The sequence below is a fragment of the Pleurodeles waltl genome, chromosome 5 (genome assembly GCF_031143425.1).
Source record: "Pleurodeles waltl isolate 20211129_DDA chromosome 5, aPleWal1.hap1.20221129, whole genome shotgun sequence".
Lineage (NCBI taxonomy): Eukaryota > Metazoa > Chordata > Amphibia > Caudata > Salamandridae > Pleurodeles > Pleurodeles waltl.
In genome coordinates, this window is record NC_090444.1 from 847,657,758 (window position 1) to 847,685,202 (window position 27,445).

Consider the following 27,445-nt stretch of genomic DNA (forward strand, 5'->3'; position numbering starts at 1 on the left):
AGATATTTCTCCCTGTTGCATCACTCTTACGTCGCCCCAGAGGTGGTTTAGGAATCTGATGCATTCCCAGACTTATAAATGTGGGAATGCGCCAGATTCCTTCTGGCTCCATGGGTATTGTGTAGAAACATCCCGAGCGACACCCATGGAACGCCCCTTTCACTCAGTGTTATGAGTGAAAAGAGGGCCATATTTACAAGACCATGAAAAGCCATGCAAGGTGGATTTGCATGGCCTTGTCAATATGGGCTGGCACACTGCGCCACTGGAGCATTAAAAAAATGATGCTTCGGTGGCGCAGTGTGCTGCGAGGGCCTCATAAATGAGGCCCAGAGTACTTTCCTGGGTTCCAAAGAAGGTGGCATAATGTCATACACAGGACAGATTGGAAAACTGGACAGGGGCATTCACAAACAAGTTCTGTTTCAGAAACTGGGGAACTGCACATTTTCCTCCACTGATGAGTGTTCTGCCTCCCCTGAAAGTTGTGGTGTTGGAATGAAAGGCAGATAAGTGGTGTTACTTGAATCTGAAACACAAACATCAGAGGCAGTAGATGTAACTCCCATGTTCCCAATAACATTTGTGAATGACAGTAAAGCAGCATGTTAGTCCCTGGCAAGGGTTTGCTGGTTAGCCAACAAAGCAATGACGTTGCTATTGCGGGCACTCGTTGATGCCACCTTGGCCTCCAAACAATGGCCTAAGGCCTCCAGTCCTCTTTCTAAGGACTGGATGGATTAGTTGATGGCTCCCACCTGCCTAGCAACATTGCTGGTGTCAGATATTGCAGACTGGTGTTGTTTTTTCTTCTGCATCATGACACCAGCGATGTCAGCTGTGAGTCATCATTCCCGAGAAGGTGTCTTTGATTGCCTCTGTTAAATCCTTTTTGGGGCTAAAACACCTACAAACTCCTTCAAAAGTACCCCCTATGGTCTCGGTCCCCAACAGGACTTCATCAGCCATTGGCCTCTGGACTTCTACCATTGGATAATTGCAATGTAATTTGGGGGTCCTCAGTTGTTATGTGATGGGTTAATGTTGTGTGTCCCTTCTGTGTTGGTTGATCTGGAAACCCAACAACATCATCTTTCCTTGCCAAAACTAAAGGAGAAGCTTCAAAAGTGTTCAGGAGCTGTTGGAAGGTGTCTTCATCCAGGGGAGGCAGGTTGGAGTCATCAACAGGGTAGACATCACACACTGGCTGATCTCCATGAGATGGTGTTTGTCCCTCTGGAAAGAAATAGGAATAGGTTTCAAAGATTCCCTGATTGAATATGACATAAGTGATTTTGGTTACATTCGAACAGTGTTTTTCTTCACTTTCAATTACACAGGGATATGTGGAACATATCTTTCTAAAAAGTAAATATGTCCATGTTGTACTATTGTTGTTTTTCACATGGCAATGTATGTACATTTATCACACTACCTTTTTATTCACTATGGGGCCTATTTGTGTTAATTTCACATTACAACGCTGCTAAGCAGCTTGCTGCGCTGCGCTGCGCTGCACTGCCTGAACAAGGGAGGCATAAATGGGCCACATTTTTACTTTATATGATGCATTCCTGCTCTCTGCCTGTACTGCTACAAATATGCTTTCTAGCACCACTGCCGGGACCCTTGCACCACTTGACAAGGGGACCTGCATTAGCTCTAAGCATCAGTTTGTGTCCCAACACTAGCCAATAGATCTAAGGCACCCTTTATTGTTATACCTCAAACATTCCAGCACTCTACATTTCACAAAGCACAACACACAAAGCTGCCTTCCTGTATTGTCTTGCATGCCAATTGGGCATTTAAGCACCCTAGGGGTCATATTTTACAAACATGCACACATCACTACACAGCAAGCCACCATTCAGCACTGCATGTAAGGGGGAGTCCATGTATATGCCATATTTCAGGGGAATCCTATAGTTTCCTAACATACACACACAGTCATCTCCAGACTCACCAATACCAGAATCCAAGGACCAAATCTCAAGTAAATGGCCGCCTTCCTATTCGTAAGTATGAAAGGGGTCTAGCTCTCTCCTTTGACCTCAGAACCCAAGGACATCATCTGCAGAGTCCTGCAAGGCCCTTCACTCAGCCCCATTGTCTTCAATTTATGCATGATCTATGCAAGCATCATTTAGAGCCAGGGACTCTACATCATCTGTTACACCGATGACACCCATATCATCCTATACCTCTCAGGAGACACCAACACCACTAATAGTTTCTACAACATGTTATTAAGCTACATGGTTAACTCAATGTGAGATAAATAGCTCATAGAAGTGATGATATTCTGCAATACTAGCTCAAACTGGGACTCACATAACTAAGCCTGACCCCCTACACTCCAACCACCCCAGAAACCTGTCTATCATCCTGGGCACCAACCTTACAGTGAGACAACAAATTACCACTGTAAAAACCATCTGCTTTCACATATTTTGCATGGTCCGAAATGTCTTCATATGGCTCCATCCTGACACCTGTAAGACTGTCAACCAGCCCCTCATCACGTCGAGACTGGGCTGCAGTAATGCCCTCTACTACAGCGTCTCTGCACACCTAGACACGAGAAGCAAACCACCCAAAACACCACTACCAGACTAGTACTCAACCTTCCTCGATGACTTCCTCGATGACCTCAGAAAAATACAGTACCTCCCCATTCAGAAACACTGCCAGTTCAAGATGCTCACCCACATCTACAAGGCACTACACTACCAGGGTCCTACCTAGCTCACCCATCATCTACACTTCCTGCAATCAATCATGAACCCCTACTCTGCATCACTTGCACCCCAGCACTCCCCACCCCCTCCCCCCCCAGTATCCATATGAGAAATACAGAAGGCTGGGTGTTCTTTCAAATGTTAGGCTACACTTGGAACAAAATCCTCAAGAACATCAGGACATGAATTTGTGCAAGTAACTGTACACCTGGCTCTTCAAGTAATGCTACTTACAATGTACCTATTCAGCACCTGGATAGCCTCTCAGGTGAGAAGTTGACCTCTCCAAATCCATGAATTTACTTTCTATTATAGCCATGCATGGCTGGGATTGGCCACAAGGCCTGGCCAGGCCCTGTGGCCAATCCCCTAAAGCCACACAACACTGTGCTGCACAAGGCAGGGGTTGGCTGCAGGGCCTGTCTCTCTGGGTGTGAGAGTAGGTGTGAGAGGGTGTCTCTGGGTGTGAGAGTGGATGTGACTGTCTGGGTGTGAAAGGGAGTCTGGGTGTGACAATGGGTGTGAAAGTGTCTCTATGAATGGCTGTTTGAGTGCCTTTGTGAGTCTGTGGGTGGGTGAGAGTCTGAGTGGGTCTGTATGTGCGTGAGTCTTTGAGTGGGTCTGTGAGTGGGTGTGTTAGTGTCTGAGTGGGTCTGTGAGTGGCTGCGTAAGTCTCTGATGGGTTTGTGAATGGGTGTGTGAGTCTCTGAGTGGGTCTGTGAGTGAGTGTATGAGCCCCTGAGTGGGTTTGTGAGTGAGTGCCTGAGTTTATGAGTGGTTCTGTGAGTGAGTGCATGAGTCTCTGAGTGGGTCTGTGAGTGCGTGCATGAGCCTGAGTGGGTCTGTGAGTGGGTCCATCAATGTCAAAGTGGGTCTGTGAGAGGGTGCATGTGTGTCCGAGTGCATCTGTGAGTGGGTTTGTGAGTGTCTGTGTGGGTGTGTCAGTAGCTGATTCAGCCACAAAGGAACCTCACCTACCTTTTTATCCAACAAGAGACCACAGCTTTGCAAAAAATATCTACCCAAGTGGAGATCGTTCTGCCTCCTTATGTAAATGTCCACTATATTGTACACTGCAGCTGTGTAATGTAGCACAAGGAAATGTCACCCGTGACCTTGTATGTGTTTTGCCAACATTATTGTTCCTCTTGCGTCTTTCTCTAGAATTCTGTGATAACATGAATCCTCCTATAGAGAGGCCAACAAAACTACATACATGTAAATCTCCATCAAACTAGGGTCTTTCCTCTTATCTATATGATGTTAATGCTTCTTTATTTTGTGGAGAAGTCCTCATATTCCTCAGCATCAAGAACGCCCCACCAAAATTGGCGGGAATAGCACTGGGGGGGCCTCTTGGTAAGCTATACATCATCCTGGCAAAAGGTGAGCAGACCTTTGCATACAAGTGGACAGTGCGAGGCAAAGTGGGCACAGCTTCCATGTGGTTTGTACATTTGAATACTTGTAGCAATTTAAAGAGAAAACCATTGACTCTAGCGGAGGGGGGCCATACGGATCCCGAGCCGATTTCAGCCCTAGACCCCATCCCCCGGGGCCCACTGGAAGCAGAGTGTTTGCTCCCACCAAGCCTGAGCAAACAGCTATGTCCCGGGGTGGGCACCCTGGGACATAGTAGGGGGTTGGCTTTGGCAGGGCCACATATTGCTCCACCAAGGGTCACTTAAATGTTTACCATAGCACTGGGGAGGTGGCAGTCCCTGTGGGTGTGACACAACCCCACCTTAATTGGAATAAATTGCCCAGGGACGTGGTGGTCCCTAGGGATGTGTTGTGCTGCTGTGCCTGCCCCCATCCCATATTCATTTCATATTTAGCCCTGGAGAGGTGGTTGTTCCCGGGGCTGTGGGGGAGGCTGTATGTGCCTCCTCCATTACTACTTCGTGTTTTGCCCCAGGGAGGTGGTGGTCTCCGGGGCTGTGGGGAGACCCGCATATTTCAGTCTCATCACCCAGGGAGGTGGTTCTCCTTGGGGCTAATTTAAGCCCTAGGAGGGGGGGCGTGCACTACACTCCTTTTTTTAGGCCCCCAATGCCCTCAGGACCTGACCCAATCTGCAGATTTTTCAGAGAATATTTTTTTAAAAAAAGGCTTTTTGTGAGAGACCCCTGCACCAAGGTTAGGGGCTAAGGGTGACCCTACCCTGGCCCCTTTCATTTTAAAAAAAATTTTTTGTGGGACTCAGCAAAATGGCCTCCAATACTTCCTTGTTGAAGTATTGGCAGCCATTCAGCACAGAGACATTTGGGTCAGTGTAGGATCTGCATCTCTAGATATCTATATTTTTTAAACTCAAATATCTCCAAAACTACTAAACAGATTTATACCAAATCACAAACAGCACACTCTGCGGAAGAGGATCTAGCGTTCTGCAAAGCTTGATGAAATTCCGTTCAGCAGTTTGGGCTGTAGACGTGTCTAGAGACCCTATGGACAAATGAATTTCGGAGAACACATTTTGTGTCCCCCCCTCTTTCTCGGCCCCTGTTTAACAGATCACTCCAAAACCTTTAAGACAGCAGTTAAACCAACTAAAGTATACGTTTTGGGATGCTTCACAGGGCAGCACTATGGAACAGTATACTACCCCTGTGGTTCTCCCGCAGTGAACAGCGAGATTGGGGGTGAGTGGAGATGCAGCCTGTACACCATTGAACGCTGGAGAGCCATCGCGAGCGGAGCTACTTGCTGCCATTCAGGGCTCCCGGATGGCACTAGAGGGTAAAATAGAGACAGTTGCGGTGGAGGTCAATCTGCTGAGAGCAGACCTTCGGAAGGTGTCCGTCAAGGTGAAGGTGGCGGAGGGTTGTATTGCGGAGCTACAGTCAGAGGTGGGGATGCTGCGAACACAAATGGTGCAAGCCCCCTCCACTGTGGGACAGCTGGAGGTGCAGCTGGAGGATGTGGAAGGGAGGTCCTGGTGGAACAATGTCAGGTTGCTGGGCTTTCCGGCGCGTGCAGAAGGGTTTGCCACAGAATCCTTTGTTGAGAACTGGATCAAGGATGTGCTGCAGCCAGCTGGGCTGTAGAATACAGTCCCGGTCCTTGTAGTTAAGGTCCCTTGTCGCGCCTTAACTACAAGGACCGGGACTGTATTCTACGTGCTGCATGGGAGTCAGATAAGGCATTATACGAGAACTGCAAGATCACAATTAATCCTGATTACACCAATAAGGTGCAGAACTCTCGTAAAGGGTTCATGGAGGTCAAGGCGAAGCTCGGAGCCATGAGCATCAGATACATGCTCCTGTATCCGGCACGTTTGAAGGTCTTGTCGGGTGGCAAATCACACTTTTTCGAGTGCCCAGAGGAGGTGTGGAGATGGTTGAGACGTGGGACAAGGTGGCTCCTGGTAGACCAGGGGAATCCGGAGGCATCGCCCGACTAGTCTCTGTATCGGAAAGCCCGGACTGGAGATCACATGGTACTGGGTGGGTGGCGGAGTCTTGCCACAGGGTTAAGATACAGCGAGATGGAACAATGGCTGTGGTGCCTGCTGATTCGGTTGGGGGCACAGCTTTGGAGCAGAACATGGAAGCGGGTGGGGATGCTGAGATGACCTGACTGTTATTCTTGCAGTGGTGCTACCTGTTGTCAGTCCTGAAGAGGTGATGCGGGACTGGGCAGGGACTGGCCCTCCGGGGAGCTATTGGCGCTTTGGATCTCAAGTTCAGGGGAGTTCTGGGTATTTCCGTGATTTGATGCCGGTGGAGGGGGTGGTCACTCCACAGCTGTGGTAGGCCATTTGTTATGGTAAGTTGGGGTTTAGGCTGCGGTCCTGGTAGCATTTAAGGACTGGACTTACAGTATGGTCTGTTTTGGTTGTTTTACTCTATTTCCGGGGTGGGGTTGGGTGTGGTGGGAGGTATGTTCATGTTTACAGTTTATTCAACAGTGTGGGTATTGGAGCGGGATGTGCAAACTGTCCTTCTTTGTTTTGTCATGGGGGAGTAACCCACAGTGGGTTGTGTCCTCTGAGTGGGGGCATAATTTTGTATTGCAATGGGTTGTCTTATTAATATGCTGACTTGGAATGCCCGGGGCTTGAAAAGTTATACAAAACGCTATAGGGTGCACTCGTTCCTCCGTAGGCACAAGGTTCATTTTCTTGTCTTCAGGAGACTCACATGACGGACGAGGAAGCGCATAAATTGGCCAAGAAGTGGCGGGGACAGACGTTTTCGTCCTCCTTTTCTTCCTATGCACGGGGGTGTCTTTGTGGGTGGCCCCCGGGGTTCCCTTTACCCATGTATACAGTGAGGTGGATGTGGAGGTTCACTATGTCCTGGTGGAGGGCATGTTGGATGGTCTGCCCATTGTGATCCTTAATATATATGCTCCTAACATGAATGATTCTTCCTTCTACTCCAGAATACCTGAGATCTTGTGGGACAGTGTGAATAAGCCCTTGGTCTGGACGGGGGACTATAATTGTGTGATAAATGGGGAGTTGGATCGCAACCCGCTGAAATTGGGAACCAAACCACTGATGATACAATCTCTTAGAGATGTGATGGTACACTGGGGTATCTGGGACAGTTGGAGGGAACGGCACCCTGACGGTAAAGAATATACCCGGGTGGCCTCGATGGCTCGCAGGTCCTGGATGTTACTCATTTGGGTCGTTTTTTGTCAGATCACGCGCCAGTTCAGATGCAAATGCAATGGGGAGAAACAGCCCCCCGTACAGCTCGAGGTTGGCGTATGCCTGTGGACTTTTTGACTGATCAGGGATGTAGGGAACGAGTAGGTGCTGCCATAAAACAATATCTGGACTTAAATTGGACACAACTGTGTTGCGTGGCTTGGAATGGGAGGCTGTGAAGGCAGTCATTCGGGGAGAGTGCATAAGCATGGTGGGAGGGGTGCGCAGACAGTTGGATCATGATCTTATGGAACTAGAGGTGACATTGGGGGAGGTACAGCGGCAGCCACCCGAATCGAGCACGGTTAAGCAGGAGTAGCTCAGGTTACACAAGGAGGTTAATTCTTGTTGGGACACACTAAGTAGAACAACATTGAGAGGGTATAGGTAGCGGTTGCATCAAGAAGGCGACAGATCAGGTAAACTCTTAGTGTGGATCCTGAAGCGGGAAGTGGAGGCTCCGCCGATACTAGGTATTAGGAACACTGAGGGTGTACTCCTCATGGGGCATAGGGACATTCTACGGGAATTGGCGTCCTACTTCCAAAGGGTATCTAGGGCTGGCACTGTATCGTTGGAAGAGGGTGTGGGGCAGTTTCTGTGGCAGATGCAGATGTTGGACCCAGAGAGTAGGGACACACTTGAAATCCCGATCACTGTAGAGGAGGTGGGAGAGACAGTGACGACAATGGCAAAATCCAAATCCCATGGTAGCGACGGCTTTCCTGTGGAGCTGTATCAGGCTTTTTCCTCCACACTTAGGGAGAGATCGCTGGAAGTTTTTGAGGAGGCGCGGGGGCGTGGTAAGTTACCAGACACCATGCGCCAAGGTATAGTGTATTTGCTGCTCAAGCCAGGGGGCGATGGGGGGGATGCTGCGGATACCTCTTTGTATCGAATACTAATTATGTTGAACAGCGATGTCAAGATACTCTGTAAGATTTTGGCCACTCGGCTCCGAGGAGTGGTTCGTGACCTGGTGCACGAAGACCAATGTGGGGTCATGCCGGAGTACGTCCTATAACCTGCGTCGATTGGCGCATGTTCTGCATGAAACTAAGGGAATGGAGTTAGATTTGGCGCTGGTGTCTCTCGACTTGGAGAAAGCATTTGATACAGTGGAGTGGGAATATTTATTAGAGGTATTGAGGGACGTGGGCTTTGACTACTGCTTTTGCGCTTGGGTTCGACTAATGTACACTGCCCCGACAACTTGAGTAGGTGTTGGGGAGATAAATCAACTGTCTGGGAGATAGGTAGGGGTACACGACAGGGATGCCCGCTCTCGCCTATTCTGTTTGCTCTGGCTTTGGAGCCTTTGGCGATCTGGCTTCGTGAGGAGATGGTGAAGTGGGGGATCCTGGTGGGTCGGGCCACACACGTAATTTTCATGTATGCTGATGATGCATTGGTCTATGTGCCGGATCCTCGCGTGTCGGTGCCGGCGCTGCTGCAGAGGCTGAAGGTATTTGGGGCTGTTTCTGGTCTCAAGATCAATATGAAAAAATCACTCCTGTTCCCTTTGGGGTCTCTTGTTGGGGTTCCTCAGGACAGGCTCCCTGGGGTTGGGCTGCGCTGGGAAGCTGAGTGCTTTCGGTACTTGGGTATCTTGGTCGCTAACTCTGTGGATGTGTACAATAAAAATAATACTGAGCGGGTGGTAGCAGGCCTGGAGCACTCGGTTACTTTCAGGAATAAGTTGCCTCTCTCCGTTATGGGTTGGGCCGCAGTAGCAAAGATGGTGTTTTTGCCCCGGTGCATTTATCTGGTACAGAACTCTTTGTATCTGCTGCCTGTGTGGCTTTTTCATCTTTTCGCCTGTTGATTTCCCTAGTATGGGCACTGTCTGTCCTGCAGAATGACCTGGGGAGGGACTGGCAATCCCTAACATCAGATATTATTATTATGCAGCGCAACTGCAGTGTGCAGCAAAATGGATATCAGAGGTTGATAATTGGGAAAAGAGGTTGTATGCTGGTGTGTTCTGTGAGCGGTCTCTGGCACACATTCTCATGTCTGGGGGCAGATCTGATCCTGCTGCACCATATCTGGTGAGGACTATTGCTGGGATCTGGGAACAGGTGCTCCGATGGGCTCCCTTTGATAGGGAATTAAGGATATGGGATCTGTCTCTGTTTCGGGATATGGCAAGGACAATGTCGATAGAGGCCTGGAGGATGGGTGGTTGTGACCCTAATGGTGAATTTCTTTCATTCACTGAGGCTCAGGATCTGTTTCAGTTGGGCTCTGGCCAGTTTCTGCAATATGCAGAAATTGAAAGTGTGACCCGGGAAATCTGGGACGGTTTCCCGATTGCCCCCAAGACCTACTCGGTTTTGAACGGACTTCTTAATTGGGTCGAGGATACAGACCTGATCACTCGGTTCTATAAGGCACTACGAGAGGATTAACCGGGTGTGATTAGCGCCGGACGTAAGGCGTGGGAAGTTGAGTTGGGGCTGCCCATTGAGGACGCTGATTGGGATGCAGCCTTATCATTGGTCCAAAGGGTATCATGTAATCACAGGTTTAAACTTTTGCATTTTCAACTTTGTGCACAGAACATATGTCACTCCCAGTAAACTAAATAAGATATACCCAGGTCGAGGGCCTGCTGTCCTTGATGCGTTGAGCTTGGTGCTTCATTTCTGCATGTGGCTTGGTCCTGTAGTGCTGTTCATGTATTCTGGCAGGAAGTGATGGCGGCGATTGCGGAGGCTACTGAGCTTGAATTGGAGGCAACCCCGTTGTCTTGTCTTCTGGGAGTGGTGCATAGGCCGCAGGGTAGAGGGGTTGTTTACAGGATGGTGCAGCTAGCGTTAGTATTGGCCAATCGTAGAGTAGCGATTGGTTGGATGAGCTTGCAGACCCCTGCGACTTCTTCCTGGCTGTGGGATCTGCTGGAGTGGGGGGCGGCAGAGGACCAACATATGCGCATAACACACAGCGATGAGAGGGCACTTGCTGATTGGGCTGCTTAGGGTGCACTGTCGGAACCGTTCACTGATGAGGAGGAAGTAGGTTCTGTAAGTAGCAATGGGTCAGCGGGGGATGGGGATACATATTCTCCCTTTTGAACTCGTGATGACCGAATGTGGAGTTGATATATCTCTACATTCTTATGTTATCTAATGTCTGGTCTCATCAGGATGTGGGGCGGGTTTATGGGTTTGAGGACGGGATTAGTGATGTGGTTATGTCTTATGAAGCACTGCTGCGTGCGCCCTTCGGGCATCATTATATGCTGGAGACATCTTGCTCTGCTGTAACCTGCACTGTGTTGAATCTTTATGTTGGTTTGCAGTTTTTCAACTGAAAATAAAAACAGATTAAAAAAAAAAAAAGTTTTGAACATTTCATGAAGATTTGTCAAGCAGTGCCAAAGTTATTGGCAAAACAAAAAACGCTCCTGTGCTCTTCCTATGGAAACTAGGTCTTAACTATAACTACCTACTAGCAACCACCAGTGGGTTATATGTATATGTGCATATATATTTATGTATATATATATATGCACACACACATATATATATATATATATATCTCCACCCCAGGGACATTGATTTACCAAAATGTCACAGGTAGTGGAAGTTACATCACACACATATTTGACCTTAAGGACATCACAGGAAGTGATATCATATGACCTAAATATCCCCAGAAAGTTGTCACATGGTCTCAACCTATGTTAGGGTGGTGACATGATCTTTAAAAATGGTGGGATGTGAATCTTACCCTGAAACAAGTGAGCCCATCCTCTTTTTGATGGGCTTGTGGAATTGTTTTTGAAAATGAGAGCAAATAGTGTATTAAAAAGCACAATTTTCTAACAGATTTGCTGAAAAGTCATATTTTCTCAAAGGGTACTCATTCATATTGAAGTTCTTGCAAGCTGTGTCAGGCCAATAAAACCTGAGGCTCTCGAAGAGTTCACCCCATTGTTTTCAAAATGTGCTATGGATGCCCGCTTGTGTCAAAAATCAACTTCATTGTGCCAGGGCCATCATTTAGCGTCTCATATGCAATGGGTGCCCCCTAATGCCAAAAAGTATCTACAATATCCCAGCTTCAGAATTTGTATTTGATGCCATCAAATAACTTAGATTACTCTTATGTCAAATTATCTCTAGTACGTCAGGGCCATAATTCTGTCATGGTTGCCAACCTCGTACATGCCATGGTTTCCCTCCCTTATACCAATAAGTATTTCCAATGAGCTAGCACCAACATTTTGCCATGGGGGCCTACTATGCCAACAGTTTCCTGAAGTGTGCCAGTATTTTTCCATTGGTGACTGTTATATCAAGAATTACCTCAGCATGCCAGTACCAATATTTTTCACAGGTGCGTGTCATGCTAACAATTGATTCCAGTATTCCAGCTGCAGAATCTTTTCTTGGGTGCCTCCAAAAGCCAGGAATTATCTTCAGTATGTCAGGGCTAATGGCAGACTAGCAAGCATAACATCACATTCTCACTAACACTCAATGAAAAGCCCATCTATTGGCAGGATGAGAGCTAACATTGTGGGGTTTGTTTGCAAGCGCTTGCTCTGCCGGTGCGTCACTTTTTGTGATGCACCGGGGGTGCAGGCCCATATGTACAAGGCCCAACAAAGCCACTTTGCCTGGCTTTGCAAGGCCTTGTACATATGATGTAAGGCAACTCAGCGCAAGTTGTTACGTTGCCTTATTTTGCGTCATAGCCATTCCATGGGTGTTGCAGTAGGAGTTCCCATGCAACACCCACATATTTTTACACATTCCGATACTTACAAGATTTTGCAAACCTGGAAATCCGTCAAAAACCTACTCCTTCCCAGGGAAGGCGTATGGGTGGCACAACGAAGAGAAATATCCTTATTTCTCCTATTTTTTTCTCTATGTGTGATGCATTCTGCAGCACACATTTGTACAGGAAGGTGTCCCTTCCTGCAAAAAAACAATAATTCCTTCAACGCAGACATACTTGCACCGTGGTGCAAGGGTGCCTGCGTTGGTGCATAGCAGCCAATCATGCCAGAGCGAGAGAAAGGGCAGGAATGCACCATATCTCTTAGATACAGTACATTCCTGCCATTTTCTTTTGACACAGGCCAGCACTGAAAGAATCCTTGCAGTGCTGCCCTATGCCAAAACCTTGTAACTGAGGCTCTATGTTTCTAGCATGTACGGCTGTAGACACACGTGCTCTGTATACAACTGCCATCAACTGTTTATCTCGGATGTGTACAAATTGTTTTTGTTCGAAGAAGCTTTTGAGTCAAGGTATGTGCTGTGACTCTACTCTGATTCCACAATGTGCATGGGCACTGATTCATGATAGATTGATTGCCATCTGGTTTGTACGTACACTGAAAGGGCTTTGAGGCTGTTGTGTTTTCCTCATGTTTTTCCTGGTGCACACAGTTCAAATTAGACATCTAGCCGAAGGATGAGGGATAACATGATATAAAGGTTTCTTTGGTTCCATGGACCAATCCATGGACCTGAACAAGTCATGTGGTACCTGGCAGCAAGCACCAATTGGCAACTATTGAAGTACAGTCAGACGGAACAAAGTGAATTCAAAACATATGTGCAAACCTACATTTCATCCCTTATAAATAAAATATTTCTGATTAATTTTTGTGTCGAAACAACTTTGTAACAGCATTGAACAGCCTATGTTTCACTCTCAGATGTCCCCATTTCTTGCATACTAAGCCTGGCAAATCATTTGTCAAAGAAGACCTGGTAGACAACAAACACTAAAGCTTCTCCAACAATGTTTGGACTTAGTGGGCATGTGACAGTAGAAGCATTGGAGATCTTGTAAGTTTACTAATTTTGTACATAAATAACACACTCAAGCTTGTATTGAATATATCCTATGCTCAAGGACAGAGAGTTGCGATGATGCTGAAATTCTTCTCTAAAATCTGACCACACACCTGTGTATGTCATATTCAATTTAGTAGATAATAAAACAATAATTTCATGTGCAGGGAGGGATGGGCCTAGGAGGGGGGAGAGAGGAGGAGGGAGGATTGGAGTGCACTAAGGCCCATATTTATACTCTGCTTGCGCCAGATTTGCGTCATTTTCTTTTACACAAATTCAGCACAAAACTAATACCATATTTATACTTTGACGCTAGACCCGTCTAACTTCAAAATATTTCAGTGTGCGTCATTTTCTGGATGCGTGAAACGTCTTGCATTTATGAGATGCAAGGTTGGCGTTCCTGTCCAAAAAATGACTTAAACACCCGTGCGCCATATTTATCCAACCGCGCAAAAAGGCCGCACGGCTGGGAGGCGGAGCCGGAAAATGGCAAAAATCCCGATTTGCACCAAAAATTATCACCTGGGTCAGGGCAGGTGTTAAAATTGGGCAAATACACCAGTACTTAAGGAAAACCCACAGAAGCAACATCAGAGCTCCAAAAGGAAGACATGGAGGTACTATTCATCCAGCATGCATGAAGACGCAGAGCACAGGAGCAACAGCAGCAGCTTCCACCACACCAACAAGAACCCCAAAGGAAACGCCGAAGGCAGGGGAGGATATTCCAGACCAGGACAACCCTTCAGGGCCTCAGGGAACATGACATCATCCAGAGGTACAGACTAAACTGGCAAGCCATACAGCAGCTGCTGCGCCACATTGAGCTACAGTTGGCACCCTGCTTGCAGACACCCCACATCATTCCACCAGAGACAAAGTTGCTAGTCGTCCTGCACATGTTGGCAAGTGACTTTTTTTAAACCACTGGTGCCCTGGTTGCTGGAATCTCACAGCCCTCATTCTCAGCCTTCCTTCCCAAGGTACTGGATGCCATCATCTCCCTCACACCTGGCCACATCACTTCCCCAACACGCAGCAGAAGCAGCATGAGACCAACAAGGGTTTCTATCAAATCAATGGCTTCCCACACGTGCTTGGTGCCATTGACTGCACACATGTACGGATTGTGCCACCTGCTGCAACGGAGCCTCTATACTGCAACAGGAAGCACACACACTCCATCAATTTGCAGACAAATGTGATCACCAACATTGTGCCAAAGTGTCCTGGGAGTGTACATGATTCATTCTTCTTCCGCCACAGCTTCATCAATCAACACTTCAAGGATGGAAGATATGGCAATGGCCTACTTGTTGATAAATACAGAAACCTAGTTATATACACACAGCACAGGCCTGTAGGACACACAACACATACACCACTACATTGACACGTGGCCAGGAAGAAACTGAGTTTGTGACACTGCTAGTCATGTTTGATATCCTGAGCCAATAGGATACATACCTATGGAGAAATGACAGGTGCAAATAACAACAGATGCCACTCCAGAGCCACAAGGGACCAATTTAAAACCACACAGTGACAATGACATGGCCTTGACTGGCAGTACAACTTGGAAGATGAATCTTCCAATATCACATCAATAACACTCAATCACACACCCTTCCAAGCAGTGCGTGCTGTGTAAGGGGTGCTTAATGTGTTTTGCTGCAGGTCATACACGATGAGACACATAGCATGATGATGATGACTCAGATGAAGGTGACATGGAATCGTTGAGGCAGTACCAACATCTCACATCACTCGTGGGGTGACATTGCCCGCTAGCAATAAGGAAGTGGATTGTGCTATGAACACATATTGATGTGACAGTATTGCAAAGTGCACACTGCTACACATACGGATTGAGACAATTACACATATACATAACAGATGTACAGGCACATGGACCTTCTGACACTTAAACCTTCACCCCCACAACCATGTTAGTTAGCTTACCTGGAGCAGGTTCAGTAGTGTAGGTACACGTTTGCATATGAGCCAACTGAGTGAGGGCACAAAAATAGGTTTGCCTAGAACTTGTCACACATGGGATATTTGTGCATTGCCAATTGTGAACACTTCAGTGCTGCCAACCTATGGAGATGTGTTGTACATGTCACCTAGCCAAATCATGGGGCCTCACTGCTGTTTATCACATGATATTGCATATGTTGAATTGGATTTGATTGTTCAGGCCATATAGTGCAACCGTGTTACCACCACAGTGGAATCAATTCTGTGTGTGAAAGCATCATGTCACCTCCAGTGAAGGCGCATGGACACTTCTTTCATATGACATAATGCAGGGAAGATACACAATGAACTGCAAGTTTACAAATATACAGCTGATACCAGGTCAATCAGCAAAACATCAGTTTTGATAATTAAACAACCCAATGCAGAGAGAACATCCTAGAAGCCTAGGATCCCACATAGTAGCACAAACACAGATGAGTCACAGACGACACAAGATAACAACTGCCATGCAAAGTGATAATCAAGGTGCAACCAACATCCAAATATTTACACTCATTTTCTCTTTCAGCTGATCAGGGTCACGAGATCCAGTCATGGCTCATGACCCCATTTGCCAACCCAACCACAGCATCAGAGCGTGCCTATAATGAGGCACATCGAAGGACACGCACCGTAGTTGAGAGGACTTTTGGCATCCTGAAGTCCAGATTCAGGTGCCTCAACATCACCGGAGGCAGCCTCCTATATTCACCTGAAATGGTCTACAAGATCATTTTGACCTGTGCCATCCTGCACAACATTTGTGTAAGGAGGAACATTCCCCTCTATGAACCAGACCCACAAATGCCTGCAGAGGAGGATGCTGTCAATGAAAATGAGGGGGATTGCGTAGGAGACAACACATTGTACAAAACGTCTTCTAACTATAGTCACCATCACCACTTTATTAGCATATGTCATTAAACACCTACCTTCATCACTCAATCATGCTCTGGGTAATTTCTATGCATCAGATGATCCCTAGGAATCATAATCAGAGTTTAGCCTCATGGAGCATTGCAGAAATACAGATTAGGATACTGAAAAAGCCACATCACATTTGATGGGTATGAGTGTACACCCAACATCACACACAGTGTCAATGACATATATCCTGTCTATTTCACATGTGAAGGGCAATATCAGAGGACCACAGCTATGAGACACATCGATGTTGCCAACATGGTCCATTGCAGCACATGACACACAACTAAGACACCATCAATCGTAAGGTAAAAAAGTGTTCCATACATGAGGCAGTGGATGTGCTATTGCATTAGTAACAGGAATGTATGACCCGCCCCTTGACAGCAGTAAGTGTGACATCAACTATCTTTGCAAGGAGCATGTGTGACAAGAAGTCCATCTAAGTAGAAAATGGATAGCACGACTGCCCCAGGTATGACAAACATTTCTCACAAGACATGCCCTGTGCCGTCCATCCCAGGTAATAAGTCCTGCCACTGCCATGTTTTCAGTCTCTGCCCACCCTTCTCTAGGGGGCCCTGTAAATGGACTATCTGTACCCTGATAATCTTCATCTACACACACCCAGACTCCCATTCTGGCTCCTGTGTGCTTTCCTCTTCAGTATGGCATGCCATAGTCATAGTTCATCAGTCTGCATGGACTTCATGTCCGATAATGCACTGCCTGAAAGTCGGTAGGACCTGTAATCTGCTGTCCATTGCTTCCCATATGAAAGGTCCAGTTGGCCCTTTGAACTTGATTCTCAACTCCAGGACTTGTGAGAGACTGAAGCTGCACACACCTGTGAGCACATCCTTGCAGACCGGCCATTTGAACCTGCCCTGCCATTGCTGCTGCCTAGAACTGCTTAGAAGCAGCCATTTTCTGAATCTCCTTGTTGTGCATTGGTGTACAAATCACTTGTGTAACAGAGCCCTTGGGGGATTGTGTAAGGTTGCAGACCACAGGACAAATACAGTTTTTAGTTCCCACAGTGTTGTTCCAGCTTTTCCCAGTCAGAGTCTGCTCACTGTCTATTTGCCTTGTTCATGTTTGTTCCTGAAAGAGCCTGCTCCTGTGAGCCTGCCTGGTTCCTGTCTTTGCGTTAACCATAGAGGTCCCCTGTGGCTACATTTGTCTCATAGTTGCTTTCCATGCCCTCTATTTAATCAGTTTACTTATTGTATTCTGTTCTGGGACATGTATTCAAATTGCCTAATCCAGCCCCCATCCCTTGTCTGGTTTTGCATGTATTCATTGGTGCCAAACAGTGACTGTGTGCTATGGCTGTATGCATGGATTTGGTACGGTGCCTCCAGCACAACAAACAAGGGTTGCCAATGTGTATGTAAGGACGAAACATGTTTGTGCCCTTACGGTCCAAACACAGATTTACTTCTGCCGCCACCTTTTGATGGTGCTTGCGTGGTGACTAGCTGTGCGATTAATCAGCACAGAGGCACTGATGTTCCCTTTTGCAGTGGGAATTTTAGAGCCCACCCTGTGTACAAATGTTGTGATGAAAGCTGCCTGTTTCCCATTACTGATCCATAAAGATTTTAAGCACACCAAGGTTGCCCTGTCGTCAGCCTTATTAAAGTTCTGCAGTGTCACAGCTGGACTATCCCCATGTGTGTCGTTAGTTGATCTTTGGCTTTAGGTCAAATCTGCTTTGAAGGATACTCTGTTAATTCAGGGAATGGCTTCACAGACTCATGACTAGACCTGCACGTAACTGTGACAACATGGAGGCAAATACTGACACAGGGTACACATGGCTCACACTTGAGCTGGACACCTTTGTGCAATGAACCACTGGAAATATGTGAACACATGCAGCATGGTCTGCTGGTCCTCCACAGCCACAGGAGAAACATAGGTCATTTACATGACTCAAACTGTGGTGTAAGAAAACGTGTTTGGATTGGAGTTGGGACTCTGTGTCACAAACACTGTACCTACCTAGCATGTTCAAATGCCTGACTCATGGGTAGTACACACACAAGTGACCATGAAGTGGTATCCAACGTTCCATTACATGTGATGGCTTACATTTTTAACATTGCCATTATCAACTGTCCTCTATCTATCCTGTGTATAGTTTGTCATTGGAGAAGTTTTGTCCCCAAAGTCAGGGAAGTTCACACAGCATAACACACAACAGATATGACAAACACATATCATGACTGATGTACCTCAATGAATGGCATCAGATGGTTATCCACAATTACAACACCTGCATACAAGCACCTTATGTAAAACATGTCTTGTGACGTTCACACAGAGGCCCAACAACAATTGAAATAGCCAATTCACAGACATAAACACACAGGCCATGAGTGAATTATTTAAGTTGCGTAGCCTTGCTATCCTCTATTGATGCACCACCTGCTCAAACTAGGAAATACCAATTTTAATTCCAAAAGTTTGAGTTGCTGTTGCATCATTTAAGAGTGCTAATCCGACACAACCAAATGAGTATCATGGACCACAGTAGTGTGCTCTGCCACATGTTACAAAACACTAGAACACACACAGCAGGCCCTAACAGCCTATCTTTGTATAGTTATAGCCTTCATGTATGTTGAAAATTAGAAAAATGTCACAAACACTGTTAGAGACAGATAGTTTGACGCAAAAGCGTAAAAAAAGATGCATATGTGTCAAAATATGATGCATATGCGTTAAAAAATTACGCTCACGCCCATTATACATCGATTGGTCCCTAGCGTTAATTTTAACACTGCACCCCATGAAATCGGTTATCCATGAAAAATATATTGATCTTTGAATGCAGATGAATTTTAAGCATATGCGTAAAACAATATTGACGCAAAGCCCGTAAGCGTCATGAAATTCCACGCATCATAATAAAAACGCACCGCATTTGAGACAGGAAGTGATGTAATAGGATATCCTGTTTACAGAAATGGTACAGTGGGTGTACTTTCACCTTCACTTTGCAGTCTGTGATTCTTCTAGACTGTGTGGCTCTGTTGAGAGTTGTGTCTGTCAATATTGTGCTTTTGTCTCCTGTGTGCCATTTCAGTTGTCATCTGTTGTTTTTGTAATTGTCTCTAAATCAGTGTCAGTGTGTTTTTGTCATTTTTTGTATCTAATTTTGTCTTTGTACTGTTGGGAGTGTGTAGTGGGTATTGTTAGTTGGGGTATAGTTGGGCTCTTTGTGGGTTCTTTAAGTTTCATTTTCCTACCTCCTTTACCTGTATTTCCCTCTTTTCCCTTTCCTATTCCTATTATTTTTGTGATGTTGGGAAGGCCACGTCTGGGGAGAATGGGTGAGGAGGAGATGGGGGCTTTTATTTGGCTGGTGTGCCACGTCCTCCCCCTGATGTTAGAGGCTGGTGGCAGGGTGATACAGGGGTATCACACCAAGGCCAGGAGGCTCAGGTGGTCCAAGGTGCTGTTCTACCTAAAGAGAGTGTTCAACAGCCAGCGCAACGACCACCAACTTAAACCTCGCTGGGCTGACCTTGTGGCCAGAGAGCAAGACCTGCTGGACCACCTGCGTGTGGTGATTGGTGGCCCTGTTGGTGAGTACGACTTAGACTAATATGTACAGTGAAATGCTCTGTAGTGACTAGCAGATTTTGTACCATGCTGCATACAATGTTTGTGGACATGTGAACATACAGTGGCCCTGTTATTTACAATATTTGCTACGCATTATCGTCATTTGTTGACTCAAAAGCTGCACAAACTTACAAAAGACAACTTGATCTTGTAAATTAGTGCTGCTTTGACGTAAATAGATGATAGTAATACGGCACAAACAAATGTTTTATTCATGGTCTGTGAGTGTCCCAGGAATGAGATGTATTTCACATGCTAATGGAAGGAACAAATGTTGTCCCCAATTTTTTGAATACATGTCTGAACTGTATTCATGGCCATATGTACAAAGATCGTCTTAACCTCTGGTAATATCTTAGGCTGATATTTTAAATTGGTTTGTGCAGCATTTAAATTAATTATGGATGCCATAATAATGCACACTTGATAATATCTAAATATTTTCTGCTACTTTCCATAGCTGTAGCGTAAACAAATGAAGCAAATGCTACACATACAAAAAAAAATACATTTGGCTCTAAGTTCATTGTTCCTGTGTGTTTTATTTTGCCTTGGGCACAATTGCTGGTACAGAGCTGATGCATTTGCCATCTGTGTCACTTTATAGCCAATCTATTTTCTAAAGTTAATGGGTCATCATGGGATCCCTGAACTTTGTGAATGCATGGCCACAAATTATTTATTTACATGATGTTGTGCAAGGGAACCCTGACTGCTTCCATCACACATTTAAAGTGACGAAATAGTTTGGTAGTTTACGTTTGGTACACCCCTGCTGATCTACTGCAGCATATGTACAATTGTTAAGTTCTCAGTATCACAGACATGGGTGCATGCTAAGATCAGCAGGCCAACATTCCTGTGAGTGTCGCCATTCCCAAGGTGCATACAAATTGAGACCTACCTCATCAAGATTGCCAAAGTAGGACATTTGCTAAACCATGTTTCAATTAGAGGAAAGTGTCAGTTTGTTGTATAACCACTGATCACCCAACTTGGCAAATGTAAGATAATGACTGTGGCTAACTGTGATCTACAATACCTGATATAGGTACACAAGGCCCTGAGTAACACATTTCAGGTGCAATGACTACACCTGTGCCCATGCAATCTGTCACGGATGATCAAATTAAACATTGTCAGCATATATTTCTTTGTTGCTTTGATTTAGATAAATGGCCTATCCATGTCACACATACAATGGACCATAGAAAGCACAAAAATTCCTGAACTAAACTTAACCCACATGAGCATCACACAGTAACTCATTGTCCCTTGATGCACAAGCCACAATACCTGAGTCACTGGTAGTGCAGTGCACCAGGATTGTGGCTTTGCATGTCTCTCATAACAGCAAATGAAGAAATGGAGTACCCTCTAGAAATAAGTCTGCACAAAATTGAGTAATCATGTTTGGCACCACATGATTGTTAGGGCCAGTGCATGTGTGCATATATGTGTCTGTCACTCACTGGAGTGACAGGGTGAATGCATGTTTGCAGTCGTATGTCTGTTGGGGTGTCTACATGCCTGAGATGCTGCCATATCATATAAAATATCACACACAGTGATTTGTTGTTCCAAGTTTTGTACAGTGAGCAGACATTGAGCACATTTCACCCTTTCATGTTTTACAGGTGGACCAGCCCCCTACAGAATTGGTGAAGTGGCTCGATTTGCGGAGCCAGACGTATCCAGTATCTGTTGATATGTTAGTCCTGTGTTGTGTTTGCAGCTGTTGTGTGATTGACTCCTGTGTGTTGGAAACATTTCAAGGTATGATGTGCTGGCACATGATCTGATATGTGACTTGACTGGAGGTTGACATTTTGTTCCATGTTTGCGTTGGACAGTCAGGGGCGGAGAGTCATATATTGGGATTCTAGGGCTGCGCTATAGGGATGGGCAGGTGAACAGGGTGATATTTGTTGCTACATGTGTGCCAATGATTAATTAGGAGGTGGCCATTTTCATGATTTAGTCAACAAGTCATACCCTTATTCACACAGAACAGTGATGCTGAAGTATGACCCACAGACTTGAGCATCCCTGTTAACTATTGACCATGTAGGACTGAATGTTTGACTTCCTAGCAGCATCTAGCTCCACATGTTGTGCTCTGTTTATGTGGCACTTGAGTTGAATGTCATAGGTGTGCATGCAGCTAAAGCCCAGATGAGTGCTTGCATTTATGTGCTTGTTTTTGTAAAGGTATCAGTGAGATCAAATGATGTTGAAAATTGGCCGCAAATTAGGAACATAAATGTGGATGTGATTGTCCAATGTTTGAGCCAATCCTAGTTGGCAGCCCTCCTTACCTGTGGTGGACTGACACAACCCATGGACAGCTGTCCAAAGCTTCCTGGCTGTCCTTGATGTTTGAAAGTATGTCTTGCAAGCCTTTCACCCCCTGAGGCACAGGGGTAGGGATATGAAATATGTGTACCTAGGTGTGAGAATCCCAGTGTAGACGAAAGACATATAATACCAACAAACTATTGTTCCAACCTAGGATACCCCCTCATGATTAGCAACTGCATACCGTCCAGGCAATTCCATTTAAAAATCACAGGTCTTGTGGGCCTTAATTGTCATCCAGAAGATAGTCATTAGTTGGCCTGTCACATGTGGAGTACTTGCAGCATTTGTTACGTGACTAATGGCAGTACAATGATGCCCAGATCATTTAATTAGGTACACACCTTTTTGAGCATTGCTTTTCTGTTAGATAGTAGATATGTAGGCTGCGTTGGCCTGTCATTCCTCAGGGACGTTCTATGATCTGTACTTTGATTTGGACTGTTTCATCTAATTCTGAGGAAGTGTTACAATATCATCTGTAGATGTATCACCCAATAATGTCACTAATGTTTGGCATTCTCTATTTTTACAGCTGCCAACATGAATGTCCATGAGATCAGGGAATTCCAGAGGCGGGCAGTGTGTTACTGCCACATCCTAGATGTGGAGTCTGGGTTCCAAAATATGGCACGGCGTTATCACCATGGGAGAGCCACAGGGGTCTGGAGGGCATTTGCCCAAGGGGGGCCATCCTTGCCCACAACAGCCACCACCACCAGCACAACAGCTCAGACCACAGTCGCCCAAAAGATGACAGCCACTGTTGCAGGTCAGTCAACCGCATCTGCTCCAGGCCCACAGATAGCAGCTTCTGCACCTCCCCCTCCAAGCATGGCACCGGCACCAGCACAGCCCTCAACTAGTGGGACACAGACAACCCCAGCTGCTGTAATAGTCAATGCTGAATTTCAGTCCATGAGACGTGACATACAACGGATGTTGCGCAGGATGGACAGGCTGCAGCAGGAGGTGTCCCGCAATAGCAGGAGACTGCGGGGCATAAAGAAGATCCTGCTGAGGGAAAAAGTTTGGCTTTTGGACCCTCAGCATGATTCCCTCCCCTCCCTCCTCTTTCCTGGTTCTTATCTTTAGTGGGTTTAGGGGGCTTAGTGTTAGGTTAGAGTAGGCTGTTAGTTTAGTTAGTATAAGTGGGTTGGGGGGTGGAAGGGGTTATATTATTACATGTGTTTTTTTGTGGGTGGGTGGGTGAGGGATGATGTTGCCGTTTAGGCGTATAAAAAAAAAATATATATAAAAATATACAAATAAAACCCCCCAAAATATATATTTGTTTAGGATAAGAGAGTATGGCCCATATTTATACTTTTTTAGCGCTGCATTTGCGCCACTTTTTGACGCAAAAACAGCGCAAACTTGCAAAATACAATTGTATTTTGCAAGTTCGTGCTGCTTTTGCGTCAAAAAATGACACAAGTGCAACGCAAAAAAAGTATAAATATGGGCCTATGTGTTTAGGTTAGTATATGTTGTCCTACATGTGTCCCGTCATATAAGGGTGGCGGGGTTGATGTTTAGAGTGTTTAGTTAAATGTGAGAGGTAAGTTTAGATTAGGGTAGTTAGGGCCAGTTGTGGGTAATGTGTAGTTAGGATAGGTTAGGTTAGTTAAGGTGTTTCCCCTAGTTTTAGTATCCTTTATTACTGTTAAATACATTTTTAGGTACTCCATTACAGTATGTGTCATATGCTTTGGGATCAGGGCCATGGCATGGGTGCATTTGTGTTCCATCCTGCATCTGAATCCCATTATTGACATGGTTATTCCCAATTCCTAATGTGCAGTCACATTGGCAGCTACACCACAGCTACTTCTCAATGCATCTGCCATCCATTGCACCCACCACTCGAGGTTACTATGGTTCCCAATGTGTTGTGAAGTTTGGATGTGTTTTTAAATCTGTCATCGTTTGAGAGCTGAATTGGATTCTTGGGCACTGTGGTACGTCTGCCTGCAGCCTGATATTCATGTGAACCCTGATAAGCTGAGTGCTGTTATAATCTTATGTAGTATTGTATACATAACTCACACCTATCATTTCTTACATTGTACTCCCAGGTTACATATTGGTCCATACACTTGTACACATCCATTCCTGCTGTATGGTGTGTGTGTGTGTGATGAAAGTTTATAGTCAGATGTCACATACATAAAGATTGTCTTGAAGGGACTGTTGGCCACATTGATTTTCAACGTATACATACCTTGAAGCAGACTTTTTCAGTCCAACACAGCATTATACTGTTAGTTTTCAATTTACTTCAGAAATAAGCCTCAGGAAGCGCAGATGATGATACTATCCAGACCCCAGTGCATAGTTAACAACCCACATTCTTTCAACGCAGTTGTATTGACTTTCTATGGCTATTGACATGTGACATACATCACTAATCTCCTACACAGTTAATGTGTCACATTACACAGAGACAAAGTGGTTGTTTAAGCGCTATTTATTTTAAAGTGCTGTAGTGCAATAATTTTAAAGTCCAGGATTGTGAGTCCATTAGTGTGACGCCTTCTATTGTGATGCTACACAAGTGCAATGGGATATGTCATTAGACATGGTGGGGTGAAGTGTCATACAGTGCAGAGGAACATGAATTGCCAAAGAGGTAGTGAGAGGCAATCACAGAAGATAGTGTCAAGGTAAACAGTGTGTTGGAGAACAGTGCATGTGACTAACTGTTGCAATACTGGCATGTTAACAAACACAGGACCTAGGATATCAGTGCCCATGTGGCATGGACTGGTGCTACCGGGTACTCCTACGGGTGATGGTGATCTGTTCCACGTCTTCATCTTCTGATGTGTGTGTAGTCTCCTCTGCCCTTGGTGGTGGTGGGTTTGAAGGGCCAACACACACTTCATTGTTTGAAGACGTGGAGTCAGAATTCCCTTTAGCTGCCAACTGTGGGGCTATTAAGGACATTACTGCAGCAAGGGGGAGCTGCTGGTTCTTGAGTATAGCAGCTACATCACTGTGGTAGGCAGCCAGGTCAGCCCTGAGTGGGTCATGATTGCATTCGTGCACGCAGTGAAAGGTTTGGGATGCCAGGTGCTGTGGCAACTCCCTTACTGCAGTGGTGAATTCCCTTACACTTTGCTTTGTTGTAGTCCTTGCAGGATGGATGTTAGCGCCTGCATGGCTGCTGCCTGTTCTGCAGATGACATCATGCACAAGCGCATCCCCTCAAGGCTGGCTGCCATATTTTGCATCCCCACCCACACCTCCTTGGCCAGCTCCTGCTGTACTCCAACTACAGTCCTCTCAAAGGTGGTACCAGTGTCCTCAGAGTCCTCATCTGGGTTGGAGCTGGCAGGTCGTACTATTGGGGTGGTGGGTGGGTCCTCTGTGATGGCTGCTACTTCTGTGCTCCTCCTTGCGACTGAAGGTGGGGTCTGGAGGGTTCCAAGGACATATTGGAGGGTCTGCAGGGTAATGTTTGTCAGCTCATCATCCATATCATCAGGAAAGTCCAGGACAGGCATATCTCCAGGAGAGCCTTTGTCCTCTGCAATGAGATATTGTACAATTAGTGTGTCTGTGTTGTGACATTTGTTATGTGACGTTCCTGACTTCCTATTAGTTGAACATTGTCATTTTGGTGCCCTGTCATTGTTTCTGTCATTAAGATTAGCATTCTCCCAGGCCTATGCCCCACCTGCATGTCACATGTAGTGTGGGCAGTTTGGGGAATTGTCTGCGTCACATCTCTAGGTGTAGGTTCTGTCCAAATTGTATGTTGCCACCTTCTTGTACTACTGAACCCTCCATTATCATCGTGAGGCATTGCACTGGCTGTGGGTGTTCTGAGGGCACTTGCACCACACTTAACAATCTGGAACTGACCCAGTCTCTGATATTTCACATCCACCTATATGTTGCTGAGACCTAGCATACAATATATATATAGCATTGGCATGGCACGATACAGGTGTCAGCATTGGTAGTGTGTACTGCTGATGTTGGGGAATGTGTGCTACATTGGATTGCATTGATGGCCCTAGCAGTGTTCCATTTCCTCTTATGACTGTGCGGATGTCTTTCACTGCTGTTGTCTTAGCAGTATGACAGTTAGGATGTTGCAAGGTGGCATTGCAGCTATTGTACACTGGCACAGGGTTGACCCTGAAATGTGCAGCATGGGTTTGACATTACTGCTGTGTACCTCATAATGTTAATAACAATACCTGATGTTTATAGCTCTTATAGACATGAACATTTGACAGGATTTGCACATTGTTAGTGATTACAGGGGATTGATAACGTCATCATCCTGAACCATCTATTTTGGGTGTGTTTGATCCTTGGGCACAAAACTGCCATTGGCTACTTGACCTGCACACACAGCACAGGTTGTAGTGGCAACTGTTGTCAATGGTAAATACCACTTGCGGATATGGCCTGACACTGGAAATTGAGCCCTAGTTCATGTAGCGACAATACCAGCTGTTGTGTGACAGCAGGCCTGTTTTACGTTGCACCCTACCTCCTGGACTGGCTTTGCTTTTCCAACAGCCGTGGCATGGCAAAGTACCCCCATGCAAAGGTTGTTGGTGTAGTGTTGTGCTGTGCCCCAGGTTTCCCCTGCACAGCCCATGCACCTGTGCCTTGCCCCTTTTCCCTTTCCACTACCTGATTATCATGGCTGACATGCATTGGGTAGTAGGTATGCCCCCCCGCTTGCAGTTTACATTCAGGCATTTTTGACCCCCATGCAACTTACCATGCATCTCTGTGGTTCCCAGGAAGTCTGCGCTGTCCTGTCCTTGAATCCCATCTTCTCTGGGATGGCGGCTGCCACCATCTCCTCCATGTGGTCCAGGGCCTCCTGCGGTGCTGGACTCCCACCTCTAGTCTGCAATGCTGCCTTCCTGTGCCCTGCCATCTTTTCATTGGTCCTGCACTTGCAGTCATGCCAGCGTTTCTTGCACTCAGTGACTGTTCTCCGTACCTCTGCCACACTGTTGATCTTATCGACAATTTGTTGCCAAATTGCCTCCTCCCAATCTGCAATTTTGAGTTGACAAAAAGTTGATGCTGGTGTTCTGTCACCTATTTCACCAGTATTTCCTGCTCCTCTGCACTGAACCGGCACTTCCTTTTCTTCTTCTCCCTCTCCTGGGTCTTGTCTGGGTCCTCCTGGCTGGTTCCTGGTCGGTTGTAGACTTCCTGGGGTCTCTAATGGCTTCTGGGATCCATTTTGTGGCTCCTTTGCACATTTTGCTGTGTTTGCGCCACTTTTTGACGCT

General features: G+C 46.0%; 1 protein-coding gene across 3 annotated transcripts in view; it reads left to right on the forward strand.

Moving 5' to 3' along the window:
• Positions 1-27,445, forward strand: part of LOC138296086 (FERM domain-containing protein 6-like) — a 1,138,137-nt gene that overhangs the window by 980,754 nt on the left and 129,938 nt on the right. The window contains exon 12 of one of the 3 annotated variants that reach the window (XM_069234915.1): positions 22,708-22,944. The exons of the other annotated variants lie outside the window; for them this stretch is intronic. Coding sequence (XP_069091016.1) covers positions 22,708-22,944 — 237 coding nt within the window. The remainder of the gene's footprint in view (positions 1-22,707; positions 22,945-27,445) is intronic. 3 annotated transcript variants of the gene reach the window in all.